This window comes from Canis lupus, chromosome 24 (genome assembly GCF_011100685.1).
Source record: "Canis lupus familiaris isolate Mischka breed German Shepherd chromosome 24, alternate assembly UU_Cfam_GSD_1.0, whole genome shotgun sequence".
NCBI classification, from domain to species: Eukaryota; Metazoa; Chordata; class Mammalia; order Carnivora; family Canidae; genus Canis; species Canis lupus.
In genome coordinates this window covers 29998084-30021738 of record NC_049245.1, presented here as the reverse complement: position 1 = coordinate 30021738, position 23655 = coordinate 29998084, and the positions used below count along the sequence as shown (strand labels likewise).

The 23655-nt window shown below is 41.1% G+C and overlaps 1 protein-coding gene across 6 annotated transcripts in view; it reads left to right on the top strand.

The window, feature by feature from the left end:
- The window catches only part of CHD6 (chromodomain helicase DNA binding protein 6), a 203842-nt gene that overhangs the window by 153111 nt on the left and 27076 nt on the right, over window positions 1-23655 (top strand). For all 6 annotated transcript variants that reach the window (XM_038572337.1, XM_038572333.1, XM_038572336.1 and 3 more), the window contains 4 exons: window positions 4164-4253; window positions 6590-6693; window positions 11904-12033; window positions 13822-13882. In XM_038572337.1, the coding sequence (XP_038428265.1) occupies window positions 4164-4253; window positions 6590-6693; window positions 11904-12033; window positions 13822-13882 (385 nt within the window). The remainder of the gene's footprint in view (window positions 1-4163; window positions 4254-6589; window positions 6694-11903; window positions 12034-13821; window positions 13883-23655) is intronic.

Sequence of the window (23655 nt, the reverse complement as noted above, 5' to 3'; positions counted from 1 at the left end):
CAGCCTCTTTGGGACAGTAGTTCTCAAGTTGAGAATATAAGGGCACATGGTTGATGGTAGACCTGCCTGCGGCAAGACTCGGTAGCATGCTCCATGTGACTGACTTTGAGTCACCATGGAGGGGACACACAGAGGGGGCAGCCTTGGTAAGAGGACTTGTAGGAGACCTTGCACGGCAAGCTAACTGAGGATTCTCTTGTACATTAAGCATCCATCTTTCTTGAACAAGTGACATGTAGTAAAAAATGATGTTTGGGGAGAAAAACAATCTGGCAACAGCAAGATGGAGTGGGCCAACCTAAGGCTGAATGACCATCTTGGAGAGTTCTGTCATAATTTAAGTATTGATCATGAGGACCTAGCGGAGAGTGCTAACCATAGAATTGGGGAGAAAGGTCAGCTGTGAAAGATGTGACAAAGGAATAATGAATACATAACATGTGATAAGGAATACATAAGCAGCTAACTCCAGGATTGTGAGCTTCACTGGCTGGGAAGCTAACAGTGCTTGGTCCAGGACAGAGTTAGAATCCTTACATCTACTGAACGAGGAAGAGCAAAACGAAGGACTCGGGTTTTGCCCTGCTAACTTAGAGCAGTAGCATTTGGCTGTTCATTCACAACTGCATACATGGGTGTGGAGACCTGAAAATAGGCTGAGCTGGAGAGGTTGGTATAGAAGTTCCCCTGACACCTACACAGATGATCACAGATAATGACCAGAACCGTTTTTTGACCTTTGAGGAATATCTTAACATTTCTGACCACCACCTCCAAGACTTTCCTGAGAGCATGCCTGACCCTGGGAATTGAAGAATGCAGTAGGTGTACCTGGCTGGCTCTGTTGGCGGAATGTGCCACCTTGATCTCGGGGTTGTGAGTTTGAGCCCCACGTTGGGTGTAAATTGCTTAAAAAACAGAATACAGTAAAGTGTTTCTCTGAGTTTAGAGAAGCTATTGTTTATTATCCTGATCTAATAGAAACTACTGTCCTCTTGGGCAGCCCCAATGGCCCAGAGGTTTAGCGCCTCCTTCGGCCCAGGGTATGATCCTAGAGACCCAGGATCAAGTCCCACATCGAGCTCCCTGCATGGAGCCTGCTTCTCCCTCTGCCTGTGTCTCTGCCTCTCTCTTCTCTGTTTCTGTCATGAATAAATAAATAAAATCTTTAAAAAGAAGAAAGAAGAAAGAAAGAAAGAAAGAAAGAAAGAAAGAAAGAAAGAAAGAAAGAAAGAAAGAAAGAAAGAAAGAAAGAAAGAAGGAAAGAAAGAAGAAGAAAGAAGGAAGAAAGAAGAAAGAAGGAAGGAAAGAAGGAAAGAAAAAGAAAGAAAAAAAAAGAAAAGAAACTACTGTCCTCTTTAGTTCTGGCTCAGCAAGAGCCAGAGACTCTAAGCCAGCAGAGACTCTGCAGCTCTTCCCACTCAGTATGGAAGTTCTGTGGGCAGTACCCTGACAGAGAATCTTGAGCCTTCCTACTGATGGGAGCTTACCATTTCTCAGCAAGGCTCATTTAATTACCAGATGATTCTAATTAATTATCCTTCTGTATATTGAATCTAAAATCTGCTTCCTTGAAACCTCAACCCATTGATCTTGGGTCCTGGTTTTGCCCTGAGGCACACTGAAGAACAGGCAGACTTTTCAGCAAAACTGGACTGTGAGCTTTTAGAATTGTAGGCTCTGTGAGCAATTGTACTGCCACTTCAATATCAGGTATGGGTTAAGACAGGCTGTGAGATCGGGACTGCCTGGATTTAAATCCTGGCCCTCTTACTATGAGCAGGTGCATTACTTGACCTCTTTATGTCTTTCTTTCATATAGAAAGTAAAGATGATATTAGTCCCATCTCTTAACACTGCTATTTGGATTAAGGGAGCTAACACATGCTGCCAGTAGTAAGCACTCAAAGTGTTGTTTGGTAGTGGTAGTAGTATTATTTAGGGACAGGAAATTGTCAAAAGAACTTTAAAAAATTAAAAAACAACTGCCTCAGAATCAAGCAATGAGTCAGGAGAGTGGTCATCCATTTGGGAGTGGGAGTAGTGACTAGAAGAGGACCCAAGGAGCCTTCTGCTGACATGTTCTGCTTCCTTATCTGGGTCCTGGGTTCACAGATGTACTCAGTGTGTGGAAATTCATCAGGCTGTATGTATATCTAAAGTACACTTTCTGGGGATCCCTGGGTGGCTCAGCGGTTTAGCACCTGCCTTCAGCCCAGAGCATGATCCTGGAGACCCGGGACCGAGTCCCGCGTGGGGCTCCCTGCATGGAGCCTCCTTCTCCCTCTGCCTGTGTCTCTGCCTCTCTCTCTCTCTGTCTCTCGTGAATAAATAAATAAAATCTTAAAATAAATAAAGTACACTTTCTGAAGTATAGTTCATATCAACAAAATGTGGGGTTTTAGGGTTTTTTTCCAAGAAAGCAATCAAGGAAAGAGCAATAATGCCACCCAAATATTAATGGGTTTTGTTTGACTAAAGTAAGGGTATTACATACCTGCTCCATTTCTCCTTCCCTTTGAGTTTAGATGTCAACTGGGATTATCCTCTCATTCAGGGTGGGTTGCCCATCTGTCCCCTGAATTGACTGGCTTCTCATTTGGAGAAAAGTAAATACTATTCACTTTAAATTCTATTCCCTTCTGTTGTAGATATTACCAAATACCAACATATCTCTGTTTAGAGAAATAGAGACAGCTCTTTCATTTTCAGAAAAGCCTTCCTGCAGTTGGGCTAGATCTAAGCAGGTAGGAATACCATACCTAAGACCTCCTCATTCCAGTTCCTACTAAGGAGGTCAGCAGCTATTGTCAGCAAGATAGAAGGATTAGTGGCTTTTATAAATTCTTAGAGTTCTTATTGTCTGAGCTTTAAAAAAAAATAAATCTCAAAATTATTTGAGTTGATTGACAGCTGAGGTAAGAAATGGCATACCGGAAAAATAAGCATGTTCTTTCCATTCTTAAAATTCTAATTTTGTGTGTTGCCACCTACTACTTGAGCCCACGGTGGCACTTTATGTATTTTTTAAAAATTATCAAAAATAACCTTTCCTCCCACCTCTGATTCCCATTTCCCCCTCCAGAGGCAGCCACTGCTAACCTGGTTCTTCCAGGGATATTCTGGGCATGGACCAGCTTAGGTGAATGTATAGCCTCCCTAAAATAACATACATTTTATATACTGTTTGTGCTCTGTGCTCTATTTCTCTCTTTTTAAAATAACTTATATGGAGATCAGTTCCTGTTTATGTAAATGGACCTTTATTTTTAATAGCTGGCCTTTACTCTTGCCTAGTTTTTAACAAGTTACAAGTCCTTCTCTGTATATGAGGCTAATCGAATATGAAGCATCTCCTTGGATAACTTCTCTATGCCTACCCTTACCTTCACCCTGTTTCTGAGTGCATTTAGCCTTCCTCACCCTCACTCACGCCCCACCCCCACCCCCACCCCCGGTCATCTTCTGTACTGTAATTCCTTCCTGGTTGGCCTCTTTTCACAATTAAGATGCTATAGGCTTTTCAGGAACAGGGCTAAATGGCTTAATTATGTGCCTCACAGTACCCAGCACGGTTGCCCAACAAATACTTGCTTAATTGCCTTGTCTCAAACAGTTTGGTGCCTGTCCTTGGACCTTGAGTGTGCTCTCTGCAGAATCCAGGGAACTGAGCACCTCAGGAGAGAAGATGTGATTATGCTTGGGCAGTATTGCCATGAAAAAGACTTGTAAATATACATTTTAACTACATGCAAGTGAAACTAAAAACAGCACCATTGAACATGACCTACTCTTCAGTAAATTAGTAAACTGGTAACCAGCTTCTTGGAGGGCAGCACTGCCTGAGAGCTCATTGTTGAGGGGTGGGGTACTGACTACTCTTACAGACCAGAACAGATAAGTGTTTCTGCTGCTGTCCAGTGCTTACAGGGTGACCTAACAGATGACTAGTGAGATACATTTTTCTGTGTAAAATGGGGATAATCACAGTAGCATCTGTTATTAGTACCTTGGGTTTTGTTTTTCTAGTGCTTTCAGATATTATTTCACATCACTAATGACATAGGAATTCCCAGAATTTCCTTGTGTCCACTTGGGGGTGACAGCCTATAGGCAGCTCATGGGTTCTGACACATTTGCATTAATGTGTTTACCTTTCACAGGGTACTTTTGCGAGTCCGGATGCTCTACTACCTAAAAGCTGAAATACTGGGAGAGGCAGCTGAGAAAGCATTTGAAGGAACCCCTGCCAGGTAAACCAAGTCATCCATAGCTCTCAGTGCTAATGAGCTGCCATAAGGTACTTGTTCGTGGAGATGGACAAAGCTGCCTGTGCTTTGAGAGGCCTATGTTTGCACCCAGCCTAGGGTCAATTACCTACATGGTGGAACAGGCAGGTCTCTATCATGTAAAATAAAGGAGAAATCTTTCTCCACAGCACAGTTTTCGGTGAGGTTTTGAGTTAGTTTGCTTTTCTTAATGGTTTTGTAATATTGGTTGGAATAGTCATTTCTCTGCCTTAACTAGTCATTCTGGGATGAGTATTCACACTCTGAGTCATTGTGGGTTGAATAGTCATACTTTGATACGTTTGGTCCAACAGGTATGCACTAGGCATTTTGCTCAAAATCCCACTCTTGGCCGTAGTGCTCTTCCACATTTGAGCAGTTCTCTGTATTTGTTAATCATACTGATAATACCTGATACCCTGTTTGATTGTTTGCACCTTAGTTTTGTAAACTAGTGTTTCCAAAACTATAGAATCCTATGGGAATCTCCCAAGATTTCAGCGAATGAGGCCACCATGCTCCCACCTACCACTTGATGAAGCCAGACAGCCTCCTTCACCTTCCCCAGACGCGCTGTTTGCTCTGGCCCTTTTTGATGCCCATCATTCCCAGAGAAAACCAGAAGGAGTGATATTTCATCTTTGCTTTGGGATTACCTGTGGCCAAGGTTTCTTCTTCCTTTTTTTTTCCCGTTAAGCAGTCCTAATGGCTTTAGTGGTCATGAAGGCACTGGAAAAGAGAGAATATACTTTCTGTAGTTACTATAGTCATTTTTAATAGGTATTGGGAGCTTGAGTGCTCTGGTAAAAAGATTCAGTTCATGAGTCATAGAAATGCAGCAGAATTCAACATGATCATTTCTGTCAGGTGTTACCTGGCAGAAATAATCTACCTCAGCTTCCTCATCCCACTATCAGATGCTTTCTTAGACCATGTAGATGGAAGGAGACCATGTAGATGGAAGGAGCTAGGTATAGCACAGAGAGTCCATTACCCACCCCCTTTCCTCCTTTCCTCTGCTCTCCTCAATCCTGGCTGTTATGGGTCCTTACTTTGCCATGAGGAATGAATAACAGTTCATCCCAGAAAAGTCACTTGGCTCATGGCACCACTCTGGCAGAGCAGTGGGCCCTACAACAAGAGCCAGATCGAGCACTGCCTAGAAAGGTAGGGCCATGGACCACCATGGCCCTGAGGAGGAACAGTTAGCTGTGTGTCACAAGAAGAGCTTGATGGAAGAAGAAATTTGAGATGCTATAGAGGAGCCATCTCAGAAAGCGGGTAGGTGGGAGAGAGGAACCATCAGGTGAATTTTTCTCCCCCAGACCCAAAGCCTTAAAGAGTAAGGACTATGCTCAGGCAAATGAAGACCGGGAGCTAAGGGTCCATGTGAGCTTTCAGAACATGGACAGAATTCATTCAGTGAGGGGCTAATGGCACAGGCCTACTCGGCCTGTATGTCTGCTCCCTAGGGCAAATTATGTTCATCCCTTTGGCCAGGAGCAGGGTAATTGGTGTTCTGTTTGGTTTGTTTTTTAAGATTATTTATTTATCTATTCATGAGAGACACAGAGAAAGAGGCAGAGATACAGGCAGAGAGAGAAGCAGGCTCCCCACAGGTAGCCCCATGTGGGACTTGATCCCAGGATCACACCATGAGCCAAAGGCAGATGTTCAACCACTGAGCCACCCAGGTGCTCCTGGTGATCAGTTTTGACCCAGCAGACCACTCACTGCCAGACGGTGCCACCTAATATGGGACCTATCCTCTGAAAGACTGTCTTCATATCCTGGAATGTACCAATGCTGACTGCCTTATTCTCAAACAGTGCTTGAGATCTCTCTACATGTTGAACCAAGATGATTCGGGCACTTTTCAGCATTTGATTGTGTATGAATTTGACAATATGAAGATTGTTCTACCTGCAGTTGACCAATATATTGATGACGTTTGCTGTGGTTCTCAACTGGAGATGGCTATCTACATTATATATGTGGATCCCAAGGCCCCAACCCTAGACTGACTGATGTGTTCTCCAAGAGGTGCTTCAGGATTCTGTGTCAGTCAGTCTAAGTTGAAGCCTGGAAATCAAGTACATATGTGGAAATAGCTCACTGGGTGGGCGTGATGGAAAGTCCTGGTGAAGAAACCTTGGCCCGCCACCTTCTGAATCCTTGTAACTTCAGCCTCTTAGCACACAACCAGGAATGTTGCTGAATACCAGGGGTCAGCCAGTAGCTCTTGCATTGTTTTCTGTCTACGTTGAAGGAACTCTGAGTCCATGCCCTTCCTTCCACAGGGAACTAGAAGTGCCTCTGCCTGACATTGACTACGTGGAGATCCCAGTGGATTGGTGGGACGCTGAGGCTGATAAATCCCTTCTGATAGGCGTGTTCAAACATGGTGTGTATTTCAGTGAGTGCTCTCCCTTTCCTGAGAAACTCTATAGCCTGCTGCACATCTTTGGTAGGAAGTAGAGCCTCACCTCTGTCCTCTCAGATAAATGTGTGAGTCATGAAAATATGGTGAATGTTAATATCAGGACCTTTACAAGGGCTGTTGTGGTTCACTGTCAGTCCTTGGACTGCCTCACTCTCCTTCACTTTAGAACCCCAGCATCTGGCCTAGTGCCTGGCACATAATAGGCACACAGCATTTCTTGAGTGAAGGAATGAATAAATGGGAAAATGTTAGGTTTTAGCATTTCATATGTATGTAGAATTCTAACATCATTTCAGGTTATCTACACATTCCTAGTGTGTATCATTTTGCCCCATTGGTATAAAAATTTAAGAATACAAGATGGTGTTCTTTTTTTAAAATGTGGTAACCAAGAGTCCAGAGGACTGAGAGAGGTTTTGAGCTTGGAGAAACTGAAATAAATGTCCCCTTTCTTCACTTCCACCACTGTCTAAGTACTTGCCCTTGCCCTCAGCCAGCAGTCAAGGTGAATGATGGAAGCACCACATGATAGTCGCCGCATTGTGCCTGGTAGATACCTTTCCTATTAAGGTATCCTTTCCGGTTAGTTAACTGAAATCTTACATTGGAGAGCAGGATTTAAAGTGGAGAGAGCTGGTCATATCTGGCTTTTACTTGTCAGCTCTGCCACTTACTAAATGTAAGACCTTGAACAATAAATTTCTCTGACCAGTTTCCTCATCTGTACCATAGGGATAGTATCGAAACAGCTTACCTGGAGGGTTGTTTGAAGATTCAATGAGACCATGTATGTAGACTGCCTAGGGCATGGCTCAGCAGTAGATAGAAGCGTAGGAGATGTTTAGTGCTCTTCTGCTATTATTTGCTTTCTCGCTTTGGAAAGTTAACTTTCTCAGACATCCCTAATCAGTAGAATTCCCAAATCAGTAGAATTCAACATTTGGAGGCCAACCAATCACATTTACTTAACAACTATGCCTATGTATATTTTAATGAGGAATCCCCTCAAACTTGGAAGGGCTACCGAGAGCCCTTTGTCAGACCACTTGGGTTAGGATGAGTAGTGCTGTCCTTGAGAGCTACCTGTGATGATGGAAGGGTGTCCTGTCTCTGCACTGTCCACTGTGGAGTCCAATGGCCACATGTGACTATTGAACACTTGTGATATGGCTGGTACAACTGAGCAACTATATTTTTAATTTTATATAATTTTTAATTAATTGAAATTTAAATAACCACATGTGGTACCTCTTTTGGACAGTGCAGGGCTGGAACTCAGCTCTGAAGTGGGAAGAAGAAACATGTGACCTCTCTTTTAAGCACAAGCAACCACAGTTCACCCAAAGCTTGGTTTCATTTAATTTGGGAAAGAACCTAAAGACAAATTGCCAGAGACAGCCAGATTCAGAGCATCTGAACATGTGTGCAAGAAAATCCATTGATCCTGTGTCTCATTTCAGTGGTAGTTTTACACTGACCACATCATTGGTGGAGAGAACGTGATGTGGAAAAGGGACAAGATGAGAAGTCCCAGCAATAGGGCAGATAGAATCTACATGCTTCTGCTCCGTCCCTCCTCTGACTCAGCACAAAAGCCTGAGTGGGTTAGGACAATAATGTGAAACTACCTAGCTGCACATGAAACAGATAAAGGAAAATCCCCAAATGAAGAGGTCACTTAAAGCCAGAGCTGAAAGCTCACTGGTGGGACAGCAAACCAGAGGGATAGACTGGGTTTTTAATGACTGCACAGAAAAAGGAAACAAGCCCCTCCAAGAAAGGAGGGCAAGAAAAGGCTCTTTGACTAGCCCAGGGAAGCAGAGATAGAAGAACATACTCCTGAGAAATAGATGGAGACATGGAAGAGAAGAAGAAGTGGAAGATAGAATGCAGTTGCCACGGAAGGAGTAAAGCAGGGTATGCCAGGCAAGTGCTAACCACAGCCAAAAACCAAACATCTTAAGACCTGGTATGGTGAAATCAATATCTTACAAAAGGTCTCTAAGGAAAGAAGGATGGTTTGGGATAAAGAGGGTCTTCACACAACGATGATAGGTATAATTCATGAGGAAGATGTGGCTAACAGTCTAGCCTCACAGTACGTTAGAGGACAGGACTCTCAGGGAGTTCAAGACCTTTTCTCTCCAGGGAAAAGCAAGTTATTACCGGCACCATATCTACTTGCTTTTTCATCCTTGATCAAAGTTTAGGTAGTGGGATTAATCAATTGATCTCTCTTCGTTTTATATTAGGAATGTTCAAGGGTCAACCAGATGTGTCTGAGGTCACTTCCATATCTAAAACTCTTCTGCTCTATGAAGCAGTTTAGGAGGGTATAAGTTAATGATTCCTGAGTGTTTCCTGAGCACACCGTGAGGTCTTTAATCCCATGAGATACCCCCAGATTGCTAGTTGAGGTGAACTCAGTACTAGTCATATTCAGGGCTGAGGGCATGTGCATGATGCCTGAAGTGGCTGATTATAGCATACGATGACTTTAAACATACTGTAAAGATGGGACAACCCGGCCTCTGTACCCAGTGCTAGGGGACTGGATCTAAACCACACATGTACACATGACTTACCCTTGCACAAAACCAGCCATGTTTAGTTGGATGGTAACATTGGATCTACCCAGACTGCATTGGATAAATGCCTGTAGTTGGCTTCATGGGCTCATCCTCCTTGGGGTCTTCCAGAATCCAAAACATCCTCCCCCGGACTAGATGCTGCCCATCAGACATTCCATGAGCATAAGCTTAGACCTATCCTCATCTAGGTAACACACCTGACCGCCCCTATATAACTTAGCCCCACAACAGATCTTGCCAGGTGACGGCTCCCAGATACCTAGCAGCTGGTAGAGATGTGACATTTTCAGGAAGCGAAGCTATCTGGTATTCAATTTCCAGGAATTTGTGTCAGGAAGCCCTCTGCCTCACATCCATCCCATGGAGGCCTAAGTATGAGCTGTGACACTGCCACCATTTTCTTTGTTAAGAAACACAGCCATCTGTTGTCTGAAATTTTAGGGCTCCTTCAGTCTAACCCAGATATAGCCTGCTACAGCCCTACTTAGATCAGAAGGATATACCCGTGGTTCCACCTCTCAGCTGACCTCTGTGCAAGAATTACCTGTACCTATGGTTATTTATAGCAGGAGGGGCTCTGTAGCAAACCTGTTCTGAATGAGGTTCTCAATGGCTCTCAGTTGCATTGACTGACTACGGCCCTCTAGGGCAGCCTAGATTTCTGTAATTTTCATTAAGATAAGAGTTTAGTATTTTTGTTTATATTCTTAGAAAGGAGCTTTTAGACCAAAGAGGTAAGCAGCCCACACCCTTCAAAGGCTGTCATCTACTATGTATTTATTGGCATTGCTCTTAGAGCACTGACAACTCTATAGGGCAGTTGGTGGGGTTTCCTAGGGGACTGAATCAGTCACTCTTCCTTGCTTCCAGCTTCATAGCTCACTGAGAAATAGGAATGCAGAATCTGTCTAGACTCTGGATCCACACAAGATAAGAGAAAGTCTGCGGAGTAGAAGCAAAGCCAGGTAGTAGGCTGCTGAATTCGCCTGGCCTGCTTTATGCCCTTGTCAAACACAGAGCACCTGAAGGCAGGACACTCTCCCAGGAGTAAAAGGCTGGTGGAGAAGGCTTTCAACTTCTCACCTATCAGATGAAGCACCCCTCTTTTCATGGGGAGCAGCAGTTAGAGATAGTGGCAGGAATTTCCTCAAGGCATCAGGAGAGTTGAGAACATTTCCGTTTTGCCATAAGTTGTGGTAGAATTCGGGAAGAGGGTGTAGATCTTTCTATAACGATTATTGAAAGAGAATCTGGGCAAAACTGACTTATCTTTTGTCAAGCATGTATGGTGTTGGGCCCCACACTAGCTACTGAATGTGTAATGATGAGATAAAACAGACCCAGATTCTTTTCCTAAGGAGCCCACAATCTCATGAGACAGACTGAACAGTAATCAAATAATCACCCTAAGAAATAGTGAATAAAGAAGAGCATAAGGCATCGCAGTTTCTCCTGCCATGTGCCTCATGCGGACAGCACCTGTCATTGAGATGACAGAAGAGTCATTTTGGATTAAAAGATAAAGTACCTGCAGCTCCTCAGAGAGAGAGAGAGAGAGAGAGAGAATACCAGGTGCTGCCTACAGAGTGGAGAATAGAACTGCATCCACAGCGATGTGGAGCAAAACGCCACACAGAAGTGAAATACCCAGCAAAGTAACATCCAGTCTGTTCTTCACACCCGTGGTGGTTCTCGTTTTAGGTGCAGCATTTCCATCACTTGTGATGGGCTCTCTGTACATACTGGAAATGGACTTCGTTTCCTGGGAGCAACATGGAAAGGGTTTTGACGATCTTGAAAGCGCTTCCCCCAAGATAGTTTGCTCTAACAATAAGATTTGGATCTTTTCTGTGACCAAATACTAGCTCATTATCAGGTTATATTAGACTCAATAAAATAATAACAGATTCTCATGCCTGGCATTATCAAAGTAAAAGTGATGTTATTTCATTGTTTTGGCTCCCTTTCAGGGGTCTTTTCTGAGTCAAATATGTTCATTCTCTGTTTGACTTTGGGGATGTGGTAGGGGTAATTCCAAAGCCCTGGCCAGTGGATTTGGATTTCACACCAAATGGGTGAATATGGAGGCAGTAGATTGTTTTTAATCTGATTAACAACCACAGTAGATCTCCTTGTATTTTATCCCCTGCATCCATCACTTAGTTCAGTTTCTGTTTCTAAGACATGGGATAAAATTGGACTATCAGAAACAAGGCCCATTCAGAAGGTAACAAGGTGTCCAGAAGTGGAGGATGAAGAAAAGTTGCAAAACCAACTTGCCTGATTCCCTTTGCTATCCAAAAGAAGTAAACAAGTGAGCATTGCATCTGTACCTTGTGTCTCTTCATGGACACAGAATATTTACGTAAGCTTTTATTTTTGGTCAAACAGTACTCAGAGGCATATACTTTAGCTCAAGGATCTTCCTCTGATAGGAATTCTTAGAGGATTCAATTATTCTTAAATAGTGTTCTTGTTTTATTTTTCACTTAATAAGGGAAACAAAACGATTGTACAGTGTCTGGGATAGATTTTGTGAATTCTAACATGACTTCTAACATTTCTTATTACCCCTATCAGGGTATGAGAGGTACAATGCCATGCGAGCTGACCCAGCACTTTGCTTCCTGGAGAAAGTCGGGATGCCAGATGAGAAGTCCCTTTCTGCAGAACAAGGTGTTACGGATGGGACCTCAGACATTCCTGAAAGGTGAGCCATCTGTGATATGACATGTTATGCCATGAATCTGACCCCCTCCATGTATATCCAGCATTCTCACTGTCTCTTCCTCAAACCTAGCATCTTCCCTAAATCTTGCCATGCTGGAACTACTTTCTAAAATTACTGCATTGGTTATATCCTATTCTGCCTCAGGCCTTTTCTTTGACTTCTAAACCAAATACCAAATACCAGTTTTGTTCTTTTGAACCAAATACCAGTTTTGTTCTTCATGGGTTCCTCAAACTGCCCACCATCCTACTCTACTCGTCCCTTGTCTGGTTAGAGGATTCTTGAAGAATTCAGACCCTTCATACCTGGCAGAAAGCTAAGAGGCACTGCAAGAACAGGCTTCCTGACCTTGAAATGCCTCAGATGAAATTCTGGCATTATTTAAGAATGTGTTGTCCATGAGTAAGGTGAATTAGGAGCCACTGCTCGATGGCTGTGGCATTTAGGCCTTATTTATGGATTGTGTGCAAAAATATGGAGGTATCTCCTTTGGCTGAATTTTACTTACTGTTGGCACAACCCCCAAATCTGTAAATTTATTGGAAAGCTAAATAAACAACTAGAAACTGTGGTGCTCTAAAAATATATATATACATTATAATCATATATATTTACATATATAAATAAATATTAAATGTTATATTAATATTATGTATATCTTATATGATAATATATATATAAGGAATACATAATGTGTATCTCTTAGCTTGTATTTGGTAAGCTTTGAACTGATCTTCCCCCTAAAGTAGCAGATACTGCTCTCCATTGCCTAGGGCTGTGGTCAGGCCTAACCAGGAGCTCCTAACTACCAGGAGCTTCTGACTACTTGCTAAGGCCAAGAAAAGAGTGAGATACATTTTCCATCTGTCTTTAAGCCGTGATAAACACTTGAGCTACTATAAAGTTCTCTGCTCCAAAGAGAAATTTCCTCCGGGCAGATAATAAAGACTCACTTGGAGAAATGTTAGCAGAAGCCCAAGTGCATGGTGATGCTACTGGTAGATGTAGGGGAAAACACTACGTGGGTAAGGTACCTGAATATAGATGAAGTTTACATTTATGTGGGGCATCTGTTCTTCCTATAGTTAAGCAGTGAGAGATAGTTAAGGTAGGAGAGATTCTACTGCCTCCAGGACCTGAGCTGCAATGATAAGAATATTTGAGACAGGAGCACTTCAAAGTCAGTTTGAGGACAAATCATGAAAAAGATAGGCATCAGCAATAGTTAAGCCCACAGAAAGTGTTAGGCAGCTAAGCTTGAGGTAGGTGTCTGCAGGGAAAGGGTAAAATCCCCTCCCTTACTGGCAATAGCAGCTCTGCTTTCTCCTGAGGAAGGGACTGCCACCAAATGAAGCATTCTGCCTAAAGCTTCACTCCACTCTTGGGGGAAGGGGTTGGGAATGCTTCAGGACTGGCTGGGTTTGCAAAGGCCTCAGTCTCTGGAGTCTGTTCTTTTATCAAAGGCCCATGTTCAGGTAACTCTCAATGGGCAGTAATGACCTTGCCCATGACAGTATCACTGTCAGACAGCTGTCCTCTGAACTTATCTGAGTAGATCATGTGTCTCTTGCTGAAGTCTTGATTGAGTGGAGGTCCTTGCCTGTAGAAGTTATAACACTGGTAGAAACCAAGATTTTGGGGCCTGTGGGAAAAAGGATCCTAATTTTCCTTCTGGTTAGTGCTTGGGAGGGTGCTTCTTGCAAGCATTCTGGTTGCAAAATAGTTCCTAGGTGATGTGTGGTAACTTTTTATTTTGCTTTTATTTAGAGGCAATATGGATAAAGAAGACAACACCGAAGACAAGTTAGATGGCCTGCAGAAGCAAATGGTAAGTCACATGTGCTGTGTCGAGAAAAATCCCCCTCTTGGCAGTCAAGCTTGAGCTTGATTGCGATGCTGCAGTTGCATTGCATTTTCCCCAGCGTTTTATTATAAAATTGTCAACATACAGACTGCATTGCACTTTTATTCTAGTCAAAATTTTGATTTTGGTATAATTGCAGATTTTAGATGCAATTGTAAGATAAAACAGAGTGATCCCCTGTGCCTTTTATCCTATTTCCTCCCATGGGAACATTTTGCAAAATGATAGTACAGTATCACAACCAAGATACTAACATTGTTAGAGTCAAGATACAGGATGTTTCTGTGACCACAGAGATTCATCATGTTGCCCTTTATAGCCACATCCACTTTCCCCCTTCACCTCCTTTTTTTTTTTTTAAGATTTTTTATTTATTTATTTATAAGAATACACAGAGAGGGGAGAGAGAGAGAGAGACAGGCAGGCAGAGACACAGGCAGAGAGAGAAGCAGGCTCCATGCAGGGAGTCCAACATGGGACTCGATCCTAGGTCTCCAGGATCACGCCCTGGGCTGAGGCGGCACTAAACTGCTGAGCCACCCGGGCTGCCCTTCACCTCCTTTTTAATCGGAGGCAACCACTAACCTATTCTCCACTTTTATAATTTGTTATTTTGATTATCTCTTAAGATTATGTAGTAATAATTTAAGAATATATATTATTAAATGGAATCATAACAACAAGGGGCCCTTAGGGATTAGCATTTGTCACTCAGCATAATTCCCTATAGAGTGTTTCAGTCTGTTTTCTGTAACAGTAATGCCCTCCTTTTCATTGCCGCGTAGCAGTCCTTGGTGTGGATGTCCAAGTTTGACCGTTCCATCCATGTGCAGGATATGTGCATTGTCTCCAGTTTTCGACTATTACAAATACCTCTGTAAACACTTGTGTACAGATTTTGCGTGACCACACATTCCCATTTCTGTGAGATAAATGTCCCTGAGTACAACTGCTGGGTCATACAGTTGCTACATGTTTTACTTTTTTTGAAAAACTGCCAAGCTATTTCCACTGTGGCTATACCCCGTCATCATTCCCACCAGCTGCATAGGAGTGATCCACTTTCTCCTCATCTTTTGTTAGCTCCTGGTTATGATCTTAATCGAGCCATTCTGATATGTATTTAGTGATACCTAGTTGTGGTTTTATGTTACACTTTCCTAATAGCTAATGATGTTTAAACATCTTTTTATGGGTTTAATTGCCATCTGTAAGCCTCTCCAGTGAAGCGTTTCCTCATGTCTTTTACCCATTTTCTAATTGCATTGTTTCTTTGTTTTCCTGTTGCTATTTGAAAGTTCTTTAAATATTCCAGATACCAGACTTTTGTCAGATATGTGGTTGGCAAGTATATTCTTCCACCTATAGTTTATCTTTTTATCCTATTAACATTATCTTTCACAGAACAACTGTTTTTAATTTTGTAAAAGTTCAAGTACTAATTTTTCTTTTTATGGGTCATGCTTTTGGTTTTAAGTGTAAGAACTCTGCCTATCTGTGGATATCAACAGTTTTCTTCTGTGTTTTCTACTAAAAGTTTTTTAGTTTAACATGTAAGTCTGTGGTCCATTTTGTTAGTTTTCATGTAAATGGAGAGAATTAGATTAAGGTTCTTTTTTTAACCTGTTGCTGTCCAATTGCTCTAGAACCATTTGTTTTAAAAAGTTCTCTTTTCTACATTGAATTACTTTTGCACCCTTGTCAAAATATCAATTGAGCGTATTTGTGTAGATCTATTTATGGGTTCTTTACTCTGTTCCTTTTTTCTGTTTGTCTACTCCTCTGCCAGTAGCATGTAATATCAATTAATGTAGCTATATCACAAATCTTAAAGTTGGGTAGACTGATTCCTCCCACTTTTTCAAAAATGTTTTAGCTTTTGTTCCTCTGCCTTTCCATATAAATTTTAGAATACTTTTATCTATATCTACAACAGTTCTTGCTGGGATCTTCTAGGAATTGCATTAAATCCATATATCATTTTGAGGAGAATTGACCTTTACTATATTGAACCTTACTACATATCTCTCTATTTATTTCGATTTTGATATCTGATTTCTTTCATCACTATTTTATAGTTTTTCAGCACACAGTTTTTTGTTTTTTTTTTAAGATTTTATTTATTTATTCATAAGACTGGCAGAAACACAAGCAGAGGGAGAAGCAGGCTCCCCATGGGGAGCCTGATGCAGAACTTGATCCCAGGACCCTGGGATCACAACCTGAGCCAAAGGCAGATGCTCAACCACTGAGCCACCCAGGTGTCCCCAGCACATAATTTCTGTACATGTTTGTAGATTCATATCTAAGTATTTCATTTTCTTTGGTGTGATTGTAAATGGGGTTCTATTTCTGCTTTATCTTATATCCTGCAAACTTGCTCAGTGCAATTTCAATTTAAGGTATTTTGAGATTTTCTATATCAACAACCCTGTCATCTGCAAAGATGGGTAGTGTTATATCTTCTTTTCTAATCTGTATGCCTTGTATTTCTCTTTCTTGCCATATTGCACTGTCTAAAACTTCCAGGACTGTGTTGAATGAATGCTGAGAGCAGACATTCTTGCCTTGTTCCTGATCTTAGGAGGAAGACATTCAGTCTTTCATCATTAAATATAATGTTAGGTCTGAGTTTTTTGTAGGTGTTTATCGAAGATGCAACATTCCCCTGTATCCCTGTTTTCTGAGAATTTTTATCATGAATTGATGTTGAATTTTGTCAAATGCATTTTTTGCATCAATTGTTATGATCATGTGGTATTTCTTATTTAGCCTATTAATATGGTAGATTACATTGATTTTCAAATATTGAATCAGCTTTGCATCCCTGGATAAACTGGGATAAAATCCACTCAGTCATGATGTATAATTCTTATTGAATTCTATTTGTTAATATTGTGTTAAGGATTTTTATATCTATATTCATGAGGGATATTGGTCTATCTATAGTTGCCTTTCAGTACTGTCTTTGTCTGCTTTTGATATTAGGGTAATGTTAGCTATATAAATAAATTGGATATTCCATCCAACTATTTTCTGATAGAGATTGTCTAGAAGTGGTATTAATTTTTTTAATGTTTAGTAGAATTCTCCAGTGAAACCAGCCTGGAGATTCCTTTTTGAGATAGTTTTTAAATTATGAAACCAATTCTCGATTTTATATTGAGTAAATTGTGATAAGTTTGTGTTTTTCAAGGAATTTGGTCTATTTCATCTCAGTTGTCAGATTTGTGTGTTGAGTTGTTCCATTGTATCGTCTTATCCTCTTGATGATCACAGAATTGTAGTGCCGTTCCTGTTTCCTTCTGGTGCTGGTCATTTGTATCTTCTCTCTCTCTCTCTCTCTCTCTCTCTCTCTCTCTCTCTTTTTTAATCTGTCTTACTAGAGATTTGTCTACTTTATCTTCTTGAATAATCACCTCTTTGTTTCAATTCATCATCTTCTCTTTTAAATTTCATTGATTTAGGGGCGCTTGAATGGCTCAGTCAGTTGAGCATTTGCCTTCAGCTTGGGGTCCTCGAAGCAAGTCCCACGTTGGGCTTCCTGCTCGAGGAACCTGCTTTTCCCTCTTCCTCTACCTCTTCCCCCTGCTCATGCTATCTTGCTCTGTCTCGCAAATAAATAAAATCTTAAAAATTAATAAATTTCATGGATTTCTACACTTTATTATTCCCTCCCTTCTGCTTGCCCTGGTTTTATTTTCCTTTTCTTTTTCTAGATTTTTGGAGTGGAGCTTAAGTTACCATTTTGAGACTTTCCTGCTTGTTTAGTAGATACATTCAGTGCTGTAAATTTCCCTCTCATCAGTACTTTAGCTACGTCCCACAAATTTTGCTATGTTGTATTATCATTTTCATTCAATTTAATGTATTCTTTAAAAATGTCTCTTAAGACTTCCTCTTTAATCCATGGATCATTAGACATGTATTATTTCGTTTCCAAGTATTTGGAGATTTTTCTATTATCTTTCTGTTTTGTCTTTCTAGTTTGATTCTGTTGTGTTCAGAGAACAAACTATTATTTCAGTTGTTTTAAATTTGTTATGGTTTGCTTTGTGGCCTAGGACGTGGTCTGTCTTGATGTATGCTCCATGGGCACTTGAAAAGCAGTGTGTATTGTGCTGTTGTTGGGTACAATTAGGTTGACATAATCGCATAAATGATCATGTTGGTTCATAATGTTGAGTTCTTCTGTATCCTTGCTTATTTTCTGTCTGGTTGTTTCATTAGTTGTTGAGAGAGGAGTATTAAAGTCTCCAATAGGGATCCCTGTGTGGCGCAGCGGTTTGGCGCCTGCCTTTGGCCCAGGGCGCGATCCTGGAGACCCGGGATCGAATCCCACGTCGGGCTCCCGGTGCATGGAGCCTGCTTCTCCCTCTGCCTGTGTCTCTGCCTCTCTCTCTCTCTCTCTCTCTCTGTGTGTGTGTGTGTGTGACTATCATAAAAAAAATAAAATAAAATAAAAAAATAAAGTCTCCAATAAAATTATCAATTGGTCTGTTTCTCCTTTCATTTGTATCAGTTTTTGCTTCACATATATATTTTGCAGCTCTGTTGTTTGGTGCATACACATTTAGGTATGTTCTTAGGTAGATTGACTCTGCTATCGTTATGTAATGTCCATCTTTACCTCTGATGGTTTGCTCTGTTCTGAAGCACACTTTATCTCACATTAATATAGCTACTTCTGATTTCCTTCTGTTAATGTTTGCATCTTAGAACTTTTTTTATTCTTTTACTCTCAGCCTTCTTTTATTGTTATACTTGAAGTAAGTTTTATAAAGACAGCATAAAGTTGGGTCACAGTTTTTAATGCATTATGCCAATCTCTGGTATTGAGTTGGTGCATTCAGCCCTTAATATTTAATGTAATTATTCAGACAGTAGGCTTAAGTCTGATATGTTATTATTTTCCCGATTTTTTTTTATTATCTGTTTTCTTTTTCCTGTATTTTCTCTGGGTTACTTGAACATTTTTATGATTCCTTTTTTCTTTATCTCTTATCTGTATTGTTTTTTAACAGCTTTTTTAGTGGTTCTTCTAGATATTTTATTATATATACATAAAGTATCACAGCACACTGGTATGATCATTCACCAGTTCAAGTGGAGTATAGAAACCTTACTACTAGTTTTATCTTTTTACCCTCACCTCATTTTTAATATAATGGTCTTAAATATTTCTTCCACATACATTTAGAACCATATCAGACGGGATGCCTGGGTGGCTTAGCAGTTGAGCACCTGCCTTTGGCCCAGGGCATGATCCTGGAGACCAGGATTGGGAACCACATCAGGCTCCCTGCATGGAGCCTGCTTCTCTCTGCCTATGTCTCTGCCTCTCTCTCTCTCTCTCTCTCTCATGAATAAATAAATAAAATCTTTAAAAAAAAAAACCATATCAGACAATGTTCAACTTTTGCTGCATGTATCAGTATAATTTAGAAAAGTAAAGAGGAGAAGGAGAGTCTCTGGTATTTACTTGTATTTTTGTTTACTGGATTCTTTCTTCTTTATGGTGTTCCAAGGTTTCTTCTTTATGTTTAGAGAAATTCCTTTAGCCGTTCTTTTAGAGTGGCTCCAATTGACATTTCTCTTAGCTTTTCTTTGTCTGAGAATGTCTTAATATCCCCTTCATTCCTGAAGGGTATATTCACTGGATACAGGATTCTGGGTTGACAGTTCTTTTCTTTCTGCTCTTGAAAGAATTGTGCCACTTTCTCCATGCTTTCTGATGAGAGATTTGCTGTCATTCAAGTTGTTTTTCCCCTGTAGGTAAGGAATCCTTTCTCTCTTGCTGCTTTCAAGATTTTTTTTCTGGGATCCCTGGGTGGCGCAGTGGTTTGGCGCCTGCCTTTGGCCCAGGGCGCGATCCTGGAGACCCGGGATCGAATCCCACGTGGGGCTCCCGGTGCATGGAGCCTGCTTCTCCCTCTGCCTGTGTCTCTGCCTCTCTCTCTCTCTGAGACTATCATAAATAAATAAAATTTAAAAAAAATTAAAAAAAAAAAAAAGATTTTTTTTCTTTGTCTTTATGTTTCAGAAACTTAACCATGGTTTTTTTGTGTGTGGATTTCTTTTACTTCATCCTGTTTGGAATTTTCTCAGATTCTTGAATCTGTAGATTTAAGTCTTTTGCCAAAGTTTGGAGAGTTTTCAGCTATTATTTCTTCAAACCCTTTCTTTCCCCCTTCCTCTGAGCCTGATGATAAGAACATTAGAACTTTTGTTACAGTCCCACAGGTCTCTGATACTCTATTTTTTTTTAATGTTTTTCTCTGTTGTTTACATTGGGTACTTTCTATTTTTCTGTCTTCAAGTTCTCGGATTTTTTCTTTTTCTCCTGCATTCTGCTGTTAAGACTGTCCATTGAGATTGAGTTGGTTTTTGTCTTTTTTTTTTTTTTAAGATTTTATTCATTTATTCATGAGAGACAAGGAGAGAGAGAGAGGCAGAGCCATAGGCAGAGGGAGAAGCAGGCTCCACACAGGGAGACGGATGCGGGACTTGATTCCAGAGTCCTGGGAGACCAAAGGCAGATGCTTAGCCACTGAGCCACCCAGGTGTCACTGTCTTGTTTTGTTTTTTAAGGTTGTTTTTGGTTATTATAGTTTTCAAATCTAAAATTTCTTTTTGGTTCTTCTTTGGATCTTTGTTTCTTTGCTGAGATTTTGTTTTTTCATTTGTGGCGAGCATGTTCAAAGTTGCTCATTGATGAGCGACTTTAAATCCTTATTTCAAATTCCAAGATTTCTGTCATTCAGTGGTAAGCATTTATTGTCTTTTCATTCAGTTTGATATCTTCCTGTTTCTTAGTATGATAAGTGGTGGGGGTTTTTTTGTTTTTTGTTTTTACTGAAATCTGGACATTTTGGTATTTTATTGTAAGACTCAGGATCTTAGTTAAAAGTTCTGTTTTTGCTGACTACCTCTGATGCCTCTCTTGCAGGGGAGTGGGTAGGGGCTGGGTATTACCTTGTTGCTACCAGGTAGGAGTAGAAGTTCACATTTCCATCAGCCCCCAATGATACTTGAGAGGAATGTTTCTCATTATCGCTGAACAGGAGTGGAAATTCAGCTCCCCCATGGTGTTTGCTGACACCGTGGGTGGGGATGGGGGGAACTCATTACTTCTTCTTAGGGATGAAAGTCCCAGCTCTCTACTTGCCTTATTGATACTACCCAGCAGGGGCATGGGGTGCCCTGTTATAGCCTGGTGAAGGTAGAGGTCTAGATTCTCCACTTGGCCTTTGCTGGCATGGATTTGTTGAGCTAGTTTTTTGTGTTGTTGGCTGGAGTATAGTGGTTATTGTCATAACATTTTGTGTACTCCTAACCTGCTTTCTTCCTGGTCCTTTGCTAAAGAGAGCAGGCTTTTGTTGGGGTTGTTTGTTTGTTTTGTCTGCACCCTTTGGCATTTCTATAGCCAGCTTCTTTTTCTCCAAATCTAGGATATATGGGGTCAAAAAGAAAACCCGTGGAACTCACCACTGTGTCATTCCTTAGGTCCCAAAGTCCCTAGTTGGTTTGCCTTCTCTTCACCTTTCAGAGTCTTCTTTTGTCTGTTTCACATACAAAGTCCAGAGGTTTTAACTGTGCTTAGAGTAAGAAATAGGGAAATGTGCATCATCCCAGAAGCAGAAGTCTGCATTGCATGTTATGAATGAGTTTCTGGGGCTTTACATAAGCAGACTGAAACCTTACCAGGGCCCCAGCACCATTTGACCACACATGTTCTCTGGCTTTGAGTTATGGAGCAAATGAATCTGGTAGAATTCATGGATTCTAAATCCCAGAGGTTACTGTACAGTTTTCCCCAACTGAGTTCATCGCCAGGATCTCTCATCCTCTCGTCATCATCACCCAAAAGTTTATCAATTCTTTTCTTTTGGTTCTAATTGAGAGAATGTGTGGTATTTACTTTGGCTTCTATCAGCTCTGATTCCTCTAACAGTAACAATGACATCACTTCCCCTAAAGTAAGAAATAATTATTGTTCAAAGATATGTTTCCGTATCTCCCCATGGTTTGAGAAGCATTGGATTGAAGCAAGTCAGTGTGAAACTTCTGACCCTGACCTAAAGGAAGTTGGGTTCTGATGTCGACAGTTGAAATCCAGGTTCTGCCATTCAGGTCCCTAAGCTTATCCTGTTACTCCTTTTGTCTGAAATTTGGGATATGTTTTTCCTTAGACGGAACTCAAGTACCAGAGAAATGAGAGTAATACCTTATACTTAACAGAACTTTACTCTTTCCACAGCACCTTTTCCATTTGTTTCCATTGATCCTCACCTCGACTGAGTACAGTAAGCACTTCCAGTGTCATTGCTCTCATTGGAGGGCTGGAGACACAGGCTCGGGGACTTTAAAGGGCTTTGTCAAATTCTCACAGCTACCAGAGGATAGAGTTCAGGCTAGATATTTTCTAGACATTCTGGTATTATGTTCTCTAATGAAGTATTATTTTCATAGTCAAGGAAGTAGAAAGTATTTCAGCTGCACATACATGTCACTTCTATGGAAAGGCAGCCACATACCAACTACAGGCCAGCCCGACTCTGAAAGCTGTTCACAGTCAGGTTTATACACTTAACTGATCCGTCTTTGATCTCAAGAGATCTGGGCACCGAAGGGGTTGTAGCAGAATCGTAAAATAACTCATTTTTTTACAGTAGGGTTAAATACCTCCGGAACTACATTTTATTCATTTCTGAAATTAATGCCTCTATTATTTATTTTGATTTTGAAATCCCAAAAACCTGGGCTATAGAATATAATCAAAAGCAGATGGAATGGGAATGGGGAGTGGCTTCTCCCAGATTTTGAGGTAGACAAATTATAAATAGATTAAGCTTGACTTCTAATTCATGTGCTAAAATAACAAATGTAGAGAAATAGCCAACATTTGAACCCAGTCTGCTTCCCTCCCATCCCATACCTCCTACCCCAACCCCAGAGATACTGGTTGGGTATTTGCTTCTTCCAGTTCTATTCTCAGGCAGATCAGCAGGCAGGGTTAAAGATGCCCAAAGAGCCTGTTTCATCTGTAACTAGGCAAATTCCCCTGAATTAAACAGACTTGGGCACAGACAGGGGAATGGTTAGTAGATTGGCACAATCCCAGTATTGCAGAGAGTACTAACACGTGTCTGAGTGGTCTCTGAATGTCCTATCCCCTCTGCAGCCTTGCCGTCAGAGGTCATTCCAGGTAGGTTTAGGTAATTCTGGGAGTCCGTGGGAAGAAGAAGAAAAACGTGCTGGGTTCCAAGGAAACTTCCTTACACTGTTCCAGAAATCTAGCTCCCAGTGAGTTTCCTAGATTCTGTTTAGTTTTCTTCTGGTGCAAAGAACAAAACTGTTCTTTCTCTCCTCTCTGATAGGATTTTAAATTCTTGAGGCCAGCTTGCTACCTTCATGTCTTTAAGTGTCTTTTCAGGTGAAGTACCCCTAGTTCCTCTGCCTTTCTCTATATTGCATCATCTCCATATCCTCACTGTTCTGCTGCTGCCTTTCAGAGCTCACAATAGTTGTCCTCCTAAGATGTGTGGGTCAGAGAATCAGAATGTCAGAGTTAGATGGGACACTTGAGATGATCTAGTCTACTCCTCCCCCCCCCCCCCGTTCTAATACCAGTAGAACTTTGGTAAACAGTTACAGATTTTGCATTGCAGTTGGAGGCAATGAATATGCAGAGACTTTCTAAAACAGTCTAAAAGTTCACTTGTGTTGGAAATAGT